The 17,762-nt window shown below is 47.9% G+C and overlaps 1 protein-coding gene across 5 annotated transcripts in view; it reads right to left on the bottom strand.

Moving 5' to 3' along the window:
* ITGA7 (integrin subunit alpha 7) overlaps positions 1-17,762 on the bottom strand; it is an 87,911-nt gene that overhangs the window by 15,622 nt on the left and 54,527 nt on the right. For all 5 annotated transcript variants that reach the window (XM_081849529.1, XM_081849530.1, XM_081849532.1 and 2 more), the window contains 11 exons: positions 16,317-16,572; positions 15,176-15,298; positions 7,528-7,735; positions 6,413-6,606; positions 4,535-4,623; positions 4,237-4,364; positions 2,932-3,027; positions 2,088-2,149; positions 1,665-1,834; positions 699-848; positions 278-390 (listed from right to left, as the gene is read on the bottom strand). In XM_081849529.1, coding sequence (XP_081705655.1) covers positions 278-390; positions 699-848; positions 1,665-1,834; positions 2,088-2,149; positions 2,932-3,027; positions 4,237-4,364; positions 4,535-4,623; positions 6,413-6,606; positions 7,528-7,735; positions 15,176-15,298; positions 16,317-16,572 — 1,589 coding nt within the window. The remainder of the gene's footprint in view (positions 1-277; positions 391-698; positions 849-1,664; positions 1,835-2,087; positions 2,150-2,931; positions 3,028-4,236; positions 4,365-4,534; positions 4,624-6,412; positions 6,607-7,527; positions 7,736-15,175; positions 15,299-16,316; positions 16,573-17,762) is intronic.

Genomic DNA, 17,762 nt, shown 5'->3' with positions numbered 1-17,762 from the left:
ATCCCTTCACAAAAATCCAGGAGGGATGCCATTGTGTTGGAGTTGCACGGTAAGGCAAAGCAACTTGCGTGTTTCTGCACTCACAACTACTGTGTGACACCAGAAATGTTTCTGCTAAAATTATTTGTTTTAATTTTTAGCAAAAAACATTTTTGTACCACCTTTTAGCCCCAGCAAGCCCCCACCCCTCCAGTGATTTACAAGAACAGAAAACACAGCAGAACCAAATAATCATATCAATGATACCGCCAAGTGAGAATTCATACTCTGCTCTTACCTGGGCAGGGGATGGAATACAGCGTCATCTACACGAGAACAGAACCGGTAGTTCAGCTGCAGGTTGCTCTGACAGATCTTGTCCTCCCCACATCCCTGCTTGAGGAAATTCACCTGGGGGAACACAACACCCAAAGGTGGGGGAAGGGGGCATGGCAGAGCTACAAGCGGGGGCAGCTCCAGAGGCACTCTTACAAAGACCCCCTACAGGAGACAAACACTGGCTTAAAAGCTGCAAAAGTGCACAACCCAATGCACAGTGCAGATCTTTGAACAAGCCAAAATGCACAGGGGAGACAGAATAAATGGCAAGACATAAGGATCTTCATTTGTTTCTCTCAATGAAACATGCCTTTGCTGCTCACGTGTTGAAGGGGATCCAGGCTTCAGCCTTGGATCCAGCTGCTGTCACACATGCCTACCTCTGTCCTCTGAGTGCTGGGTGGCACAACATTCAGCACCGGCATTAGTGGGCCCAGCGTGGCGCCCTGGGCCTGGCGCTTGCTGCGGGCATGCTTGATGTTGTAGTTCATCACCACCACAATGGGATGCAGCTTGTCCCGGACTTGGTCCTGCAACAGAGGCCATTGTTGTTTTTTATGGAGAGAGAAAATTCCCATGACTCCCCTTTCTCCCACAAAATGACAACAAATTTCAACCCCCTGCTGCTCAGATCCTGTCCAGGCCCTAAACACATTACAGTCAAACGAACGTGGCCCTTGTCAGAAAAAAATGTTCCTGCCTCCTGACCCGCAGCATGAGATTGTATAAAGGTAAAAAGATAAAGGACCCCTGGATGGTTAAGCCCAGTCAAAGGCGACTATGGGGTTGCGATGCTCCTCTCGCTTTCAGGCTGAGGGAGCCGGCGTTTGTCCACGGACAGCTTTCCCAGTCACATGGTCAGCATGACTAAACCGCTTCTGGTGCATAAACACCGTGATGGGAACCAGAGCACACAAAGACGCCGTTTACCTTCCCGCCACAGTGGTAACTATTTATCTACTTGCACTGGCATGCTTTCAAACTGCAAGGTTGGCAGGAGTTGGGACAGAGAAACAGGAGCTCACCCCATCACAGGGATTCAAATCACCAACCTTCTGATCAGCAAGCCCAAGAGGCTCAGTGGTTTAGACCACAGCGCCACCCGTGTCTCATGGGCTTGTATAGCACCCAGTGACCCAGAACAGGATTTCTAACTCAGGGATACTAGAAAGCTGGGGTGTGGGAGGGATAGTGTGGGTTGTAAGCCTAGTGCTTAAACAGGGATGCCATACCGCTCCCTTCAACTCCCAAGTTCCTTTATTCCTCAATTACTTTTAAGTGGGTGAGCTCCCAAAGCTATTGTAGGTGGTTCTAACAGCCCAAGGATGCTCCAGTGAGGGACCCACCTTCAGCTGCAGTGTGGCCTTGGTACAAGAACGGACATGTTGCTGGGGCAGCTCCACTACCCCGGAGAACTGGTGCTCGGCGTCTGTGGGCTTCCGGTTGTGGAAGGTGACTCGGGAAGCCTGGCCTGATTTCCGGCGGTCAGTATCGGCGTCAAAAGTGTACTCAAGCACTGGGGGAAGGAGCGGAGGCTGTGAGTTGGGGCAAGGGAGAGGGCAAAAGAGGAAGAGACGGAAAGCTCCTTCTATTGGTGTCAGGATTCAGCATCTCCTGGGTTTCCTTATTATCTCAGTGCAGAGAGACAGATACTACTACAAAGTCCAGATGCAACAGGGGGGGTGGGGAACACAGTGCGCTGCCTTGTAACCTAGCTAAGCACCACAAAGGCAACAAGTAACTACTGGTGAGGCCCAGCCAATACTCACTGATGGACGGGCTGTAGCTTGGGGGGTTGGCGGTGTAGCTGAAGCAGGCTCTCACATCCATGCTAAGGAAGGAAGCAGAGAAGAGACTCTTATTAACAGTAGAGCTCTCCTGAGCTCAGCAGGCCTGAACATATCTTGGGTGTGGGGTAGCTCCGTTTTCTAGAGTTAAAGAGGACTAGTCCTGGATTAAGAGGGCTATGAACATTGAAGTGCGTCACTCTCCCTGGGCAACATTGAGTCTTCCCCCAAATCGTTAGATGTACCCCAAAGACCACACCTGCACTGTGGGATTCTGGCAGCAGATACACTAACTGGACAAACAGCTCCAGAAAAATAAGGTGTCCAAACCATCAGATAGCTCTGCTCTGGTGACTGTAAAAATCCTACCCATAGAGCCATAGAGGTGATTGGCACAGTGTTAGGTCCACTGGATCAGATAACAGTCAAAAGGTAAAGGACCTCTGGACGGTTAAGTCCAGTCAAAGGCGACTATGGAGTTGCAGTGCTCATATCGTTTTCAGGCCAAGAGAGCCGGCGTTTGTCCACAGACAGCTTTCCGGGTCATGTGGTCAGCATGACTAAACTGCTTCTGGTGCAATGGGACACTGTGACGGAAGCTGAAGAGCACAGGAATGCCGTTCACCTTCCCGCCGCAGTGGTACCTATTTATCCAGTTGCACTGGTGTGCTTTCAAACTGGGGCATACCTAACATGCAAGAGGATACGGCAACAGGTGTATAGGCGCATCCATGAAAGCGCCATTTGGCATCACCTGCAAAAGGGAACGGGAAGAGCGGCAAAGAAGCAAGGAAAGAGACTGTGCATTAAGAAGACTAGTTCTCACCAGATGCCCACATGGTGGCGACAGTTCATGGCCTCCAGGTCAACATTCTGGGGGGAGATGGTGACATTTCTGGAGATGCGGATGACAGGTCGGGATCTAAAATGTAGATTGGACATTCATAAGTGATTGGGTCACTTGCAGACAAATTTGGGTGGGGTGTGTGCCATTGGACCCTGCTTGGTAATGCAGAGTTCTTAAGAAGGGTGTTGCTTGTTGTGTGTTCAATGAAGCTCCAACAGAACATCCAAGTAAGGATGGGAAAGCTCCCAGATGTAAGCAAAGAGATACTTTATCTTCCCTGTCTTGCTTTCTCTGTTTCCCCATACAAAGTCCCAACAACATCCCTGCTTTCTATCAGCCTCTTTCTGACACACATTGCAGCAGCAGCAACATTATTTTACATTTTACAAAAGTCTGAACAGTCACATCACAGTGGTGATGGAGTCCAGAAGCCAGCCACCTTCCTGTGCTGAAATAAGCAATCTCTTTTGCAGAACCGTTTGGCTGCAGGAGTTGGATTTGGACTACAGTCTCGGTGTCATCCCTTGGTGACCTTAGATTATGTGTCAAGTTCCTCTGTGTTGGTCAGCAGCTTTCAGGAGATTCTGTACAGAGCCCATGGATGTGTCATGGCCCCTGGCTTATTCCATTCCAAAGGAAGTGAAATAATTCACATTGCCAGCTAAAGAGCCCCACTGTTGCAAGAGTATTAAGTCCAGAGTCTAAAAAAATTACCAAAGTGCACCAGTGAAATAGAGGGACCTGAGAGACAAGGAGCATGGCAATGGGGACACCGGGCAGAGGTCACGACACCAAAACCTAGTCACCCAGAGAGTCCTAAAGTCTCCCCCAAGTCAGCACTCCCCTGGGCCAGAATCCTACAATCACTAAGGCCACCTTGGTCTCAAATTCCTACACTGAACCTAGCAAATCGTACAGATATACCAGACCTTGATGGATTAAATAGGCAGCATGGGGTTCTGATGCTCTGGTATGACCTAATCTGCTACTTGTACTGATTCTCTGTTGTTGGGTCTGCCCTGCCACAGGGACCTCCTCTTGCTATCTGGTCTTCTGCTTGCAAGCAAGACAGGACATGAGACTCTCCCAGTGAAAGAGGAGCACCCCATGCATGTAAAGTTGCTGGCTGAAGGATTCCTTCTTAAGGGAAAGCAACTGTGTGAGACAGACTGTGGGTTAAATTCCGTCAGACTGTGAATCCATAGGACTAGTTGCTGTACTGCAATGCATTTTACGCATCTCAAATCAATGAGGATTCATTCCTCTGTCCCTTTTTATGCTCACCTGTATAGGACTACTGTGTTGGAAAGAGATCCCACTAGGAGATCTGGGTAGAGGTTGCCATCAATATCCAACCCTCCAGAAAAGGAATATCCAAACATCTTGACGCCAACACTCTCCCCAGTCAGAATCTGCAGAGGATGATAGGGGCAAAACAGGGTAGCGATAAATTGGATCGTGATTTGGGGTGAGAGCAAAGGAAGGATGCACAACCAAGAGAGAAAGGGGAGGAAGGCCACAGGAACGCAGTGTTCCCCAAACCGCTCCCTTTTACTGCAAGGTGAGGATAAGGGAGACTGACCTGAGCAGGTTTGGTGACAAACCCTGAATTACTGCCGTGATAGATGTAGACCTTGCCATCGCCATCCAGTGGGGCTCCCACTGCAAAGTCTGAAAGAAAACGAACAACAGCAATGGTAAGAACTGTCTTTGTCTCCCACATTTCTGGACTTCATATTGGCTCTCAGAAGTGAACTGAGATGTATATTTCTACCCAGATATACTGAAGAGCCACAATGCCACATAAAGGAAGCCCCATCTATTGTCACATGATACGTATAGAGACAAGCCTGGGCAAAAATGGCTGCAGATGCATCAGACTCACCTGCCAGCATTTCACACGCAGCCATCCTAATTTGAGTCTCTCACATAATTGCATACTGCCACAGATCATCTTAATGTACATAGCAGTCTACAAAGCAGGCACAATTGCCCTATCTTTATCACATAAACCAGGGTAGCACAAGACATCCACACTTCTGAGATCATCATAGCCTCTTGTGTGTTTTTTTTTCCTGTTTCACATTCGCACATACTCCCCCTCCTTTTACCTGCCCATGTTTTTCTCCCAGCTTGATCCTCAAGAGCCAAACACTTCAATCATAAACATGCGCACTTGGAAGTTCATCCCACTGATGCTAAGGGAGATGGCTTTCAAATGCAGACACAAAGCTCGATTCCTAGATTTCCCTTGTCATGAACCATGACCTAGAAACCAGGCAGGATGCTTTTTGCCCAGAGATGGAAAGAGGACAAGATACCTACCAGGGTGGACTGGTAGATGAAACTATTGGATTACATTACACAGAGATGGCAAGATTAACTGGGAAAATCAGAAATTGGGAGGATCAAACTTCAACAAGGAATGGAACAAATTTATACGGTATCTGAAAGACCACTGTAAACACTTGAACTCTTTGGCAGGTTTTAAATAACTCTTGCAATGATACATAGATATTGGATACAATGGAGGACTGCAGAATAAATGGACTTATAATATGCAGTTTAAAAAGTTACTTAAGAACCCACGGAGGAGGGAAGTCTTAAGATTCAAAAGATTCTTGTGCAGCTTTTATTATTTTTAATAATATTATTTATGTGAATGAATTTTTAAAATCAAATAAAAACTATTTCACAAAAAAAGAAACCATGCACTGCATAATGGATATCTTAGAGGAGGATGAGGTTCTAACTCCATCCTGCAGGGAAGAATTTCCAGGAACTTCATCAGAACCCCTTATCTCAGCAGCTGGGCATCTCTCTGCATAGCATGCAGAAGGTCACAGGTTCAATCCCCGGGTAGGGCTGCAAATGTCCTTCATCTGAAACCCTGGGGAGCTTGCAGACAGACCAATGGTCTGGCTCAGTATAGGGCAGCTTTGCTATGCCTCCCCCAATGACTTCAAAACCAGTGGAGATATGTCAAAACAGTAACCCAGATCCTCTCAGCCAGAGGACACAGTCCTGCTGCTCTCCTCTAATTCAGAGAAGTCTCCCATAGTAGCCCTGTCTCTCCAAGCTACAGGAGTCAAAGACTGCAAAATAAGGAAAGGAGCCCTTTAACAACAAGTCAGCCCCTCTTGGGAGGACGGCCATACTACACTACTTGTCCAGTCAACATATAGAAGGCTTCAGTTCTAGCTAGGTGCTTGCAGAGGCAACAGCTTGTTTAGCTGCCACAGGGAGCTCTCCGTGGTCCTGCAGGTGCTGTTGGTGCCTTGGACTCATGCCTTGAATTGCTGACTCAGGCCATTGATTGGATACCGCTGTGCTTCCCCTGTGACCCCTGACAGAATATCTCCTGCCTCTAAACCTACATTCATAGGTACTTCAAGCAGACCAGTTCAAGAGCCCCCACCGGCCAGTTTCCCACAGCCACAGGCTCTCTCAGTTCTCTCACCTTGGAAGCCGTCTTGGTTGAGGTCTCCAACAGCCCCCACAGTGATACCAAACATAGAGTCATAGGAACCATTGAGGCGGATGGGGAGGACATTGTCCCAGTGCCCTGCCTGGTTGATGTAAACGTAGACTGCTCCTCCGATCCCTTCCTTGCGGTCAAAGAGGTTCGGTGCTCCGACCACCAAGTCCATCCAGCTAGAGACAACATGCAGTGAGTGCGGCTGCCATGGAAACACCCATTGCTCTCAGGGTATCCGTAGCCACGTTGGATACCCAGAATGAGAAACAGAGCAAGCGACTCAAAACCTCTTATAGCAAAACCCACACATTGTTACTCTTCATTCACTGTGCTATGAGTCTTATTTTCCCCTGCTAGGGGAAGCCCACAGGGAAGACATTATTGCCCACATATTTTCCAAGAGTGGAGTTGCTAATCCGATGGAATAATGGGATTCCAAATTTTAGATGGAATGTAGCTACTTCTACTTTCCCTCACGCAGCTCACTTTCTGCAGGATTGTTAATCCACCAGAAAAAACAACAACAGCCTGATCTGTTACTATGCATTTATTGACAATTTAATGTGCAGAAACCAGGCAGGTGTAGCCTTTTGTATCACGGAGATAAACAGCACTGTTTAGTAGTGTCTGCACCTCAAGATGCTACATTAGCCAGCTGAAATATTGGCAACCCTATCCCCACCCCCACCCCACCCACAATCCAAGAGGGAAGAACACATCCAAATGTTATTGGACTACAACTCCCATCATCCCTGGCCATGGTTAGCTGGGGCTGATGGTCATTGGAGTCCAACAACATTAGGAGAGGCTCAGGTTTCATACCTCGAGTTTAGTTTGACACTGTTCTAGCTGCTACACCACAGTGGCTCTCACAATGTGTGTTAGGAGTCTGTTATCTTGTAAATCACTGGAGCAAGTTGTAAGCCAAACCCAGCTCCAACTTCTCCTGTACCCCCTTGCCCACTTGTGCTGTAACTCCTGCTAGTAGGGCAGCTTATGCTCTTATTACCACCCAACGGACCAGGGTAGCCTTTAAAACAGAGAATGGGCCCAAGCATCATTCAGGCAGAATGCTGCCTCCATCCCATGTTGCTCACCCATCATGATTGAGGTCCACCACAGCCAAGGAATAGCCAAAGGATGAAGTGAGCTTCTCTCCTGGGATGATAACCTCAGGCACCAGGCGGTTGACGTTGTCTTTGTGCAGGATCACCACAGCCCCTGTATGGTTGGCTCGAGGAGCCCCTGTTACAAAACTCAACTCATTCTTCCTGGTAATCCCCACTCCAGAGTCAAGGGAAAACCCTGGAACAACAGAAAAGCACGTCAGTGATCACGGAGGGTGAGGCTGTTGTGGAAAGGTGTTAGTATGAAAAGACGTATGAGGTCCCCAAATCACCAATAAAAGCTTTAAAGTCATAAGATCTCAACACTGGTCCAACTCCTGGCTTCTGAACTTAATGTGCACATGCGCATGTACACAATGAACATTGTACGAACCATCAGTGCTTAGAAACTGTCCATTTCATTTGGGTGGGGGGTGTAAATGAAAGCTGTTATTTTCTCAATTTTGTTTCATTGGAAAACTGCTTAAAGTCACATGTGAACAAGCTTATTTCTTAAATCCTAGGTAGCCAGATTTGTTCTCCCTTTTCTCAACTTCTGGCTTTTCACCTATCCCATGTTAGTCTCAGTGGGTAAGATAAGGAACATGTCATCTGCCTCCTCTGCTGCTTGAAGTTGGAATTGCATATCTTCATGTTTCTTGAAAGTAGGGCTAATTTAGGGTTTATCCACACTTACCTTTCCTCCACTCTTTCCAGGAATGGTACGTGCTTTAAAGCTCTGTGTCTGAGCACCCTCTATTTCTGCTCTGGAGCTTGCCCCATGAAAACCCGCTCTTTACAGCTCAGTTGGAGCAAACAGCAATCCGAGGAAAACCGGAATTGACTTTCCTCCGATTGACTGCTAAAGAGCGAATTATTACTAGGAAAGCTCAGAGGTAACACCATCACCACCACCACCCCCCAAAAAAACTTGGGCACAGAGCTTTAAGCACATACCTGTGGCTGGAAAGAGCAGGGCAAAATATGTGTGGATAAGCTCGTAATGGCCAACCCACAACACAAGTGTCACAAGCAGCGGGGGTTTGTGGCATTATCTAGCCATGAATATGGATAATGTGGGTCTGCCTATTTATGATTTACAGCAGGTCAGCCAGCACGCTGACCTCCAGAAGTTGTTGGACTCCAACTCCCATCAGCCCCAGCCAGCAGAACAAATGGTATGGGATGATAGGAATTGGAGTCCAACAATGTCTGACCAACACCAGGGTGGGGAAGGCTGCACTAAAGAACGGGCTTCTTAAAGGAGCAGCAAGATCTGTCCAAGGACTGTGAAACATGCACAGGCCAGGAGCAGGATCTCCAGCTGACTGGTTTTAAAGCAGTCACCTTCTTTAAGATTATTATTAAGATTATTATTAGTTCTCTAAAGAGCTGCTGCTGTTGCTTTTTAAAGCTGGGCTTCAGCATCACAACAAAGGGCAATTAAAATTTATATACATTTTAATGAATTAACAAATGCAATTGAGAAACATGTGAACTAGCTGCAGAAGGGGGGTCAGGGATGCCTCCCACCATCTCTGATGGCTGTAGAGTTAAATACTTCTCATGACGAAAATCTGTCTTTCTGAAAAGATTCTTCCTTCAGGAAAAGCCTGTGGACTCTCCACCCCCTGCTTCCCACCCCCACGCTCTCCCTGCCACCCCCTTCCCCACTGTGTGTTGTGGGAGCCAGAGAACTGGGAGAAAGTCCACGGCTGAGGGATGGAGACTGGCCAGGAATGCAAATGTGATTCCTTATATATACATTACAAGTAGCCTCTGCGTGGTGGGATGGGAAGCAGCAGCGGAATCGGGGGCCTCTGCTCTGGAGAGGAGGAGGTTTCGGACAGATGTGTTTGATAGGGCATGCAAGGCTTTCCCCAGAAAGCAGCCCTCAAGGCATAGGCTGCCTACGTACCACCATACATTGAAAGCACGTGACTTCCCCCAAGAAATCCTGGGAACTGCAGTTTGTTGAGGGAGCTGCGCTCACAGCTCTTCTCTGCTTCTCAGCCACAACCATTTTCCAGCCCCAAAAGCACATGGGACTTGAAAAGAGGGAAGAATAAATGAAAGGGGGGAAAGGCAACAGCCAGGAGGACTCTTCCAGAGCAGCAAGTGAAGCCTGCTGGCATGGAAGGGCTCAAACGACGAAAGCGCTGGCATTAAACCACAGCTCTAAAATATCCCTTGAAGAACCAAGATCAAACTTGGAAGGGATGGTGTTAGGTGGCAAGGGAAATAGGAAAAGGCACTTTGTAGCCCCGGGACTAAAATCTGGTCCTATCCATGGCACAGCCATTGCTCAGAGTTGGCCAACGTGGTGACTATGGCTCCCATCAGCCCCAGCCAGCAGGGTCAAAGGGTAGAGAAGATGAGAGTTCTGGGATGGAACTCAAGGTCATGCTAAGGTGATCGTCCCATCAGCGCAAGGACCCTTGCTTGCCAGATGGAAATATTTCCCCTCTTTCTCTGGTGCATGCTGTTCTGGGGGGTACTCCTGGATCCAGCAGGGTGGAGGAAAAAGCCCTGCATTGCCAGTGGGACTCATTGCACTGGTCCCTGCTAGCTCAACTATTTCGTTGAATTTAGCCTATAGTTCAAAGACATCTGGAGGGCAACGTGTCGGATACGCCGTCTGTCCAGCTCTGAGGAGGCAGGAGGGGCTGTAATGGATGAAATGGTGGCTGGGTGGGAAGCAAAGGCCAAGGTGGCTGGCATGCATGCAAGAGCAGTCCGTAAGCTGGGTGGGAGACTGGGAGGGTTGGAGGAGGCAGGCTGTTGGAGGAAGGTGGGGCTGGAAAGAAGCAGGAGCGTTTGTGACAGAACTAAAATAGGAAATCTTTGGCCCCAGCCCTGTAAGGTCTCCCTCACTTCTTCAAGCAGGGCTGGTCTTTTGCCATCCCTTGTCCTCCTCCATCAGCAGCAGCTGAATCCCACTAGGTTCCTTTCCTACTGTGAGACAAGGGATGCTCTCTTTGAGGACAGCAGGGGGCGGGGACAACTATGAGTAGAAAGCTGCCCCACAGCCCCATTCCCTGTTCAGTGATTGGCCCACTGTAATGCCAGGAGGGTCTGGTGCATTAGCGTAAGGGTGAGGACCCTGGATGCTGCTGGACCTCCCAGCATCCCTGACCATAGTGATTGGGGCTAATGAGAGTTGGAGTCCAACAATATTTGGAGGCCAGAAGGTTCCATATCCCTGTCTTAGAAGGTAAAAGGTAAAGGTAAAAGACCCCTGGATGTTTAAGTCCAGTCAGAGGCAACTATGGGGTTGTGGCGCTCATCTCGCTTTCAGGCCAAGGGAGCCGGCGTTTGTCCACAGACAGCTTTCTGGGGCATGTGGCCAACATGACTAAACCACTTCTGGTGCAATGGGACACCGTGACGGAAGCCAGAGCTCATGGAAACGCCGTTTACCTTCCCGCTACAGCGGTACCTATTTATCTACTTGCACTGGCATGCTTTCAAACTGCTAGGTTAGCAGGAGCTGGGACAGAGCAACGGGAGCTCACCCTGTTGCAGGGATTCAAACCGCCAACCTTCCGATCGGCAAGCCCAAGAGGCTCAGTGGTTTAGAGCACAGCGCCACCTGCATCTTAGAATATGGGAGAACACATATGGACCAAGCATGGAGCTCCTGCATCAGGTAGGATCAGCCAGAATGAGCATTCTTCCCCACTGCTTAGAAACAAGCATGCAGCCAGGCACAAGCAACACAGACACCATGCGACAAGGGGCAGTCAGTGGCAAAAGGATGGTTCCAGGCTCCCCTAAGTGCCAACCCCCACATCTGTGGTCTAATCCTCCTCCTCTTGCACTACATAGTTTTCCCTGCTCGCATTTTACCTTTCTTGTCTATGCTCTGTGAACTACACAGCAGTTCCCACCCCACCTGCAGCTTTTCACCCCACTCCTCCCCACCCCCCAGCTTACAATGACCCACTTGCTCCTCAGCTGGTGTCCTGCTGGCTAGCATTTACAGCAGAGGATTGGCAAGGGGTGATGCCAGTCCTTGGGACATACAGTCTATGTCCCTTCCAACGCCACCATCACCTGCAGTTGCCAAATGTCTCTGCCACCTCCACCCAATGGATCTGGGTAAAATCAGGGGCCGAATGTTAATAAGGGCCCTTCACAGCTCTACAGAGGAGAGGAGTCCATTCAAATTGCTAGAACTCAGGGTCAGCCAATGAAACTTACTGAAGGCAGATTCAGGAGAAGCAAAAGGAAGTGCCAATTGATATGCAATGTGAGATTAGCTTAAGGGATCCATTTCTGCAGGATGGGAGGGCAGGCCATTAGCATAAATAGCTCTTAAAAGGGTTAGCCATGCTCACTGGGCATAGGTCTATCTGTAGTTGGTAGCTGTAATATCAAGAAACCGAATCCTCTTCAATCAGACAGGATACCTCTAATTAATATATACCGGATATAAATAACAGAGGGCAGCTACCTCTTTCACACCCCACTGAGACACGGTGCTAGACTACATAGATCTATGGCCAGACGTCACGCCCTTATGTTCTTTCAAAGCTCCCTGCACCTCTGATGTTGATCAGACCAAAGGGACCTAGTTTTCAGAGGAGCCTGTAGCCAGGCTTCAAGCAGTGTACATCACCCCATCCCCTGCCAGTCACCGGTGCAGGATTTCCACCGCAAGGAGCCTGGAGGGTTTGCAGGCTGTGTTTGCTCATGAGAGCAAACCATAGTTAACGGCAGGCCATGAACACACTGATTGCTCCGGCATCACTCCTCCCCTAGAGGGAGCAACAGACCACAATCCACAGTCTGGAGTTAGCAACCCAAACCAGGTAGCATCGTTTGGTTTCATTCCAAACAGAAAGCAGTGTGAAGCCAAGGTCGGAGTGGGCATCTCGGAAAGCTCCCCCATGTCAAAAATGGCCTTCATGTAAAAAATGAGCGCATGAGAGAGAAGCGTTCCAGTTCAGACTTCTCTCTTATGTGCTACCTTCCAATATGTACAGAGTTTATGATGTAAGAGAGCACTCAAGCCTGCAGTCCCAGACCTGCGCTTGTTAGAACCGTAGAATCGTAGAACTGTAGGGCTGGAAGGGGATCCTGAGGGTCATCGAGTCCAACCCCCTGCAATGGAGGAATCCTTTGCCCAACATGGGGCTCAAACCCACAACCCTGAGATTAAGAGTCTCAAGCTCTACCGACTGAGCTATCTCCCACCTGAAGGCAGACACTGCAAGATGCTTTTTTAAAACATTCAAGTTGGTTCTGAGTGCATGTATGCCATGTTTGCGTTGGGGCATGTTTGAGTGTGTGTGTGTGTGTGTGTGTGTGTGTGTGTTTGTGTATGTGTGTGTAAAGTTGCTATTTATACACTGGGAAATTTGCCTGCTGCTTCTTTTGTTGGGTGCTTGTTTGTTTTTGTGGAATGCTGTGCATTATCTGGAATCTGGCCCCCATTCCCAGGAATCTCATCTTTCATTTCTTGAAAACAGCAAGAATACAATCCAGCCAAAAGCAAAGCACTTTTAGGTTGCACTGGAAGAACTGAGCATGTGCTCCACTCTTAATTCTTATTATTGCTTTTATACTCCACCTTTCCTCCAAGGAGAATGGTTCTTCTTTCCCTCCCCAATTCATCCTCACAACAACCCTGTGAGGTAGGTTACTCACAGAGAGATGGTGGCCGGCCCAAGGTCAAGGCCCAAGTCTCACCCTCTACTCCACAAGGCAGTACTCAGGACCTCTCAGTTTTTGCCTTGCAAATCCAGCATCCCTGTAAAGTAGCTAATCTTCCATAGTTAAGTGCAATCGTATGCCTGTTTACTCAAAAGGAAGTCCCCACAGTGTTCACTAGGGACTCATCTCCAGGTAAAAGTGCATAGAATTGCATCCTAGGTTTTATCTCCCCCACTGAAGACTCTGCCGTAAAAGAACTTGGTTGCGATTGCGATTCAGGTTTCTAGCTGTCAGGGTTGCAAGGATATATTTTGCAGTATCAGCAAAAGATGCTCCTGTTAGGAAGGTAGAACTTCTGTGACCAAGCTCAAACCTGCCCTTCATAGCTATCACTCCCTCTCTTGTGACGTTTTCCACTCCAATCTATGCTTACAGCTCAACATTTGGCTTCTTTTCCAGTTCTACTGTGCTCCTCCCTTTCACACACACAAAACTGAAAGTTCTATATTCTCTCAGAAGCTCAGATAATACTGGGATGAAACTAAAACATACCAACATTATGCAAGAAAACATATAAACGGCATAATTTCTTTGGAGCACAGAACTTGATTCTTTTCTTCAATGCACCGAATGCAGCACATGTTCTTCAAAGCACACACAAAACCTCTCGTGCTCCTCTACCTCTTCTCTAATTGTTTTAAACATAGGTTTTGTTTGTTTATATGTTTCAAATCTTTCTTAGCTGCCCTTTATTTAAAAAAATATTACAGAGACTATACAAAAGTGCAAATAAGATCCATGTAATCTATAAATAGAATTTAAAACCAACAAATAAATGAAATGCAAGATGTAGGTTTAAAAAATCAAAATCAACAAAACCCCAAAAGCTTAAAAACAGAGTAATATAGAATTCAGGGAGCAGGGAAAAGATTTACGATGTAAAAATGCCCAGCTAAATAGACAGATCTTCACCTGGCACTGAAAAGCTTATAATGTTGGTGCCGGAATGCCTCCTTAAGGAGGGCTTTCCAAATATTAGGGTGCACCTGCAGAAAAGGCCCACGGCAAAAAGTCAATTTAATACCTAAGATACTAATGATAACGCATACAGAGACTAACTGCACCTAGAGGTCAGTTATTATAAAGCCACTTACCCAGAACTGCTTCTCCTAAATCTGTCATAGCCACCTAAATTACCTGACTATTGCTAAATCATAATCTGTAGCTCTCTGCTCTACCCCACTCCACTCATGTATTGGTGGGGGTTTTTTTTGGGGGGAGGGGTTGTTGGGACTGACAAAACACAAGAGAAAGGGGAAAACAACATAGACTAGCAGAAAAAAAAGAGAAATGCTAAAGAAGAAGAGGGATTTCCGGGGAGAAAGGGCGAGAGGCAGAAATCACAGGAGACGGGCACACCAACACCTTACAAACCTAAGAAACTATTGTGGGCCACATCTCCAACACTCCCGGGAACCCGTTCGCTGGGCTCTGGCGTTTTATAGACCAGCTGGTCAGGGTCTGAGCTATCAATGTTTGTCACAAACAATATCCCTGCAAGGCCAACGGAAGGAAAGAGAGAGAGAGAAGAGAGAGAGGTTAGCAGTATGAGAAACCCTTGGTGCCCAGGCAGGGAAGCATCACAGAGCACTGGACAGGAGTCGGGGAGACTTAGCAGGGCCTGGGTTGCATCTGGCTGGGATTTTTTCCAGCACTGCCTTGTCTCTGAGCCACCAGTGTCAGCAACTGGCAAATTGGTTTAGCCAGGTTTGCCCTAAGGTCATGAGAATGAAATGTCTGCTTATTGAGAATCCCACAAATAAGAGTTCTCGTTATTATTTTTCATGGTTGTATTTATGGCTAGTCTTGAAGCCAGAAGCCCCTTTCCAGATGTTGTTCGTTAGCCTCATCAACACCCTGCCCTGCGGGTGGCCTGTCCAATTGCTCTGCGATGCTTCGCCTGCCGGGTGCAACCCCGTACCAAGGTAGCTGTTGGCAGGCAAGGGGATGAGCGAGGGGTCCTGGTCCTTCTCTCCCCCGGCTTCATACGGCCCGTCGTCGTAGTAACTCAAATTCAAGCCACTCAGCTCTGCCCGTATGGTCCCTGCCAAACCAAACACCTGTTAGTGATTGGCGGGAGGGGGGAGGAAGAGGTTGGGTTGAGGATCCACGGCCTCACAGCACAGTACGACAGCAGAGCGTGGGTGAATTGCACATTGCAGTTTTCCCAGCTACCTCCAATGAGACTCGGAAGCTGTACCTGGTTCATCCACCGGGTCCATATGGGGTGTGTGGGTTCACAGCCCAGCAGGTACTCAGAACTGGAACGCTCATTGGGCTGTTCCAAGTGGCAAAGAGATGGCAGGGGTGCATGATGGGCATGCCCATCGGTGATTCACGTGGTTCGGACACCCCTACCTACTAGGCAATCAAAAGTCAGAACTGCCATGCATCTCACTAGCGTTTCCTTGGAGGAGGTGTAAATCATCAGCAATGCTGACCACCACAAGGGGGGTGGTGCTGATCAAGGTGGGAGCACCCACTGACTCTTCCATCTGGCACAGAGGTGCAGTATTGGTCATGTTGGATAAGGGCCTTAACTTAAGGTTACCAGACGTCCCCATTTCCCGGGGACAGTCCCCGGATTTACAAATCAGTCCCCATACAAAATCAATTGAAGTTGAAAAGTGTCCCCGGATTCATTGAAAAAAATCTCGTAACCTCACCTTAGCTCAATGACAGAGCACATGCGGGAAGTCCTGATTTCACTCCTGGCATCCTCCAGGGGGGGGGGGGTTCTGCCTGAAACCCTGGGGAGCAGCTGCAGTGCAGACAATACTGAGCAGAATGAACCAGAGGTCTGACCAGGCAGCTCCCTGTGCTTGGTAAAGAAGGCACATTCCCAAGGAAATGGAAATGGCACGGAGGATGCCCTCTGGCCATGCTCCATTCTCTAATTTTGGGGGAAGCAACAGGACCTTCACCAACCGGCCCGCTGGAGGCTATCATAGCCTCCAAACCCAGCACAGTTGGTTTGCATAATACTGATGGATGTCGGGTCAGAGCTATGTTATTTAACGCTCCCCACGCACCCTGGGTCAGACATATGTGTGCCAGCTTACCCTTCCAGTTGTAGGTACCAGGCGCTCCAAAGAGGATATAATGCCTATCTGCAGTGAAGCCGGTCGCCACCCCTTGCTGGCAGAAGCCAAAGCGGTCGTGTCCCTGGGGCCGCCCTTCGCAGAATTTCCACTCGCCGCCATCCAGTTCATCAGAGACTTGCAGCCCCTCGCTGAGCATGTAGCAGCGGCCAATTACGTCCCTCGTCTCCAGAGATTCGTTTACCCGGTTACGTGCTTCGTACAAGTGGGCACAGGTCTGGGATACATGGGAAGGGAAAGGACATGGAAAAGTGGTTAGGATAAAAAACCTGCTGCCTTCTGGCATTCCTGCACAGAACTGCGTGGTTATATCAAACATTTAACCCAGGAAGCTATTTACGTGGCTTAATTGCTCCCTTATGGTATCTAAGCAGAAGGTATTTAAATGTCCTGATATGGAAGACCATATGACAACATCTACTCCAAGCTAAGTCAGTTCTTGGGTAACAAAGCTTACTGAGGACACACACATAAACAGGTGGAAGGGGAATATTCCAAGGTGAGAAACCGATGATGCTGTTAGAAGATTTCAAAAAGCAGGAAAGCATAATCAATGAGTTGTGCTTTCTCTTCCCAAGGTCATTCAGAAAGAAGGCCCAACTCTTAGTTTGCACAACTTCCCTTCACAATGAACAGCATCCGTGCATATCTAGGGTTGACAATTTCAAGTTTATTGTCATAAACACATACAGAATGCAATAAAAATGATAGATCCGGACATATGGCAGCCCATGCCAGCAGTGTCGTTTAAAAAGTAAAAAAGATCCCTGCACTCAGAAAGCAATCATGTCAGTAATAAGGGCTGGCCTAACCTATTCCCTAACACACTGGCTTTCCATGTGCACAAAGAACTTAGTGTGTGCTTTCTCTGATGGTGTAATTTGGCTCAAACACGGACCATGTTCACAAATTGTTATTTCAGATCAACAAATCCTTAATACAGGTGTAAAGAAGTGTGTGTTCCTCTTTACAAAACAGCAAACACACCACTAGAATGATTTATTCATGTGGATGTTATCAGAGTTGAGCCTTCCCCAACTATACACCCCTTCCCAGGGTGTTTCAATTACAAGACACAGAAAAGCTGAACTTTCTATCCAGGAAGCAGAGCAGATACCTAGGAGAGCCTCACAGAACTCCACTGAATGTGATCCTCTTAACGGGTGTGTGAAATACAGGAACACCTTTCTGAATAACCCCACCTACCAAATGACCTAGAATTGGTTTCCACTGCTGGACGATATACAGTGTCAATATGATAATCCAAAACTGGTTTAGAGTTCATATCCTACTATGGGTTTCGTAATTTTTGACCTGGCAATATATCACAAATCATGATGCACGTTTGGTGTGCTAGGCAAAAATCATGATGTGGGAAAAGCCCTGAAGCCAGCCAATTATTTCAGA

This window comes from Podarcis erhardii (assembly GCF_964252035.2).
Source record: "Podarcis erhardii genome assembly, chromosome: 2".
Taxonomy (NCBI): domain Eukaryota; kingdom Metazoa; phylum Chordata; class Lepidosauria; order Squamata; family Lacertidae; genus Podarcis; species Podarcis erhardii.
The sequence above is the reverse complement of the archived record's forward strand: the minus strand, read 5'-3'. Positions and strand labels throughout refer to the sequence as shown.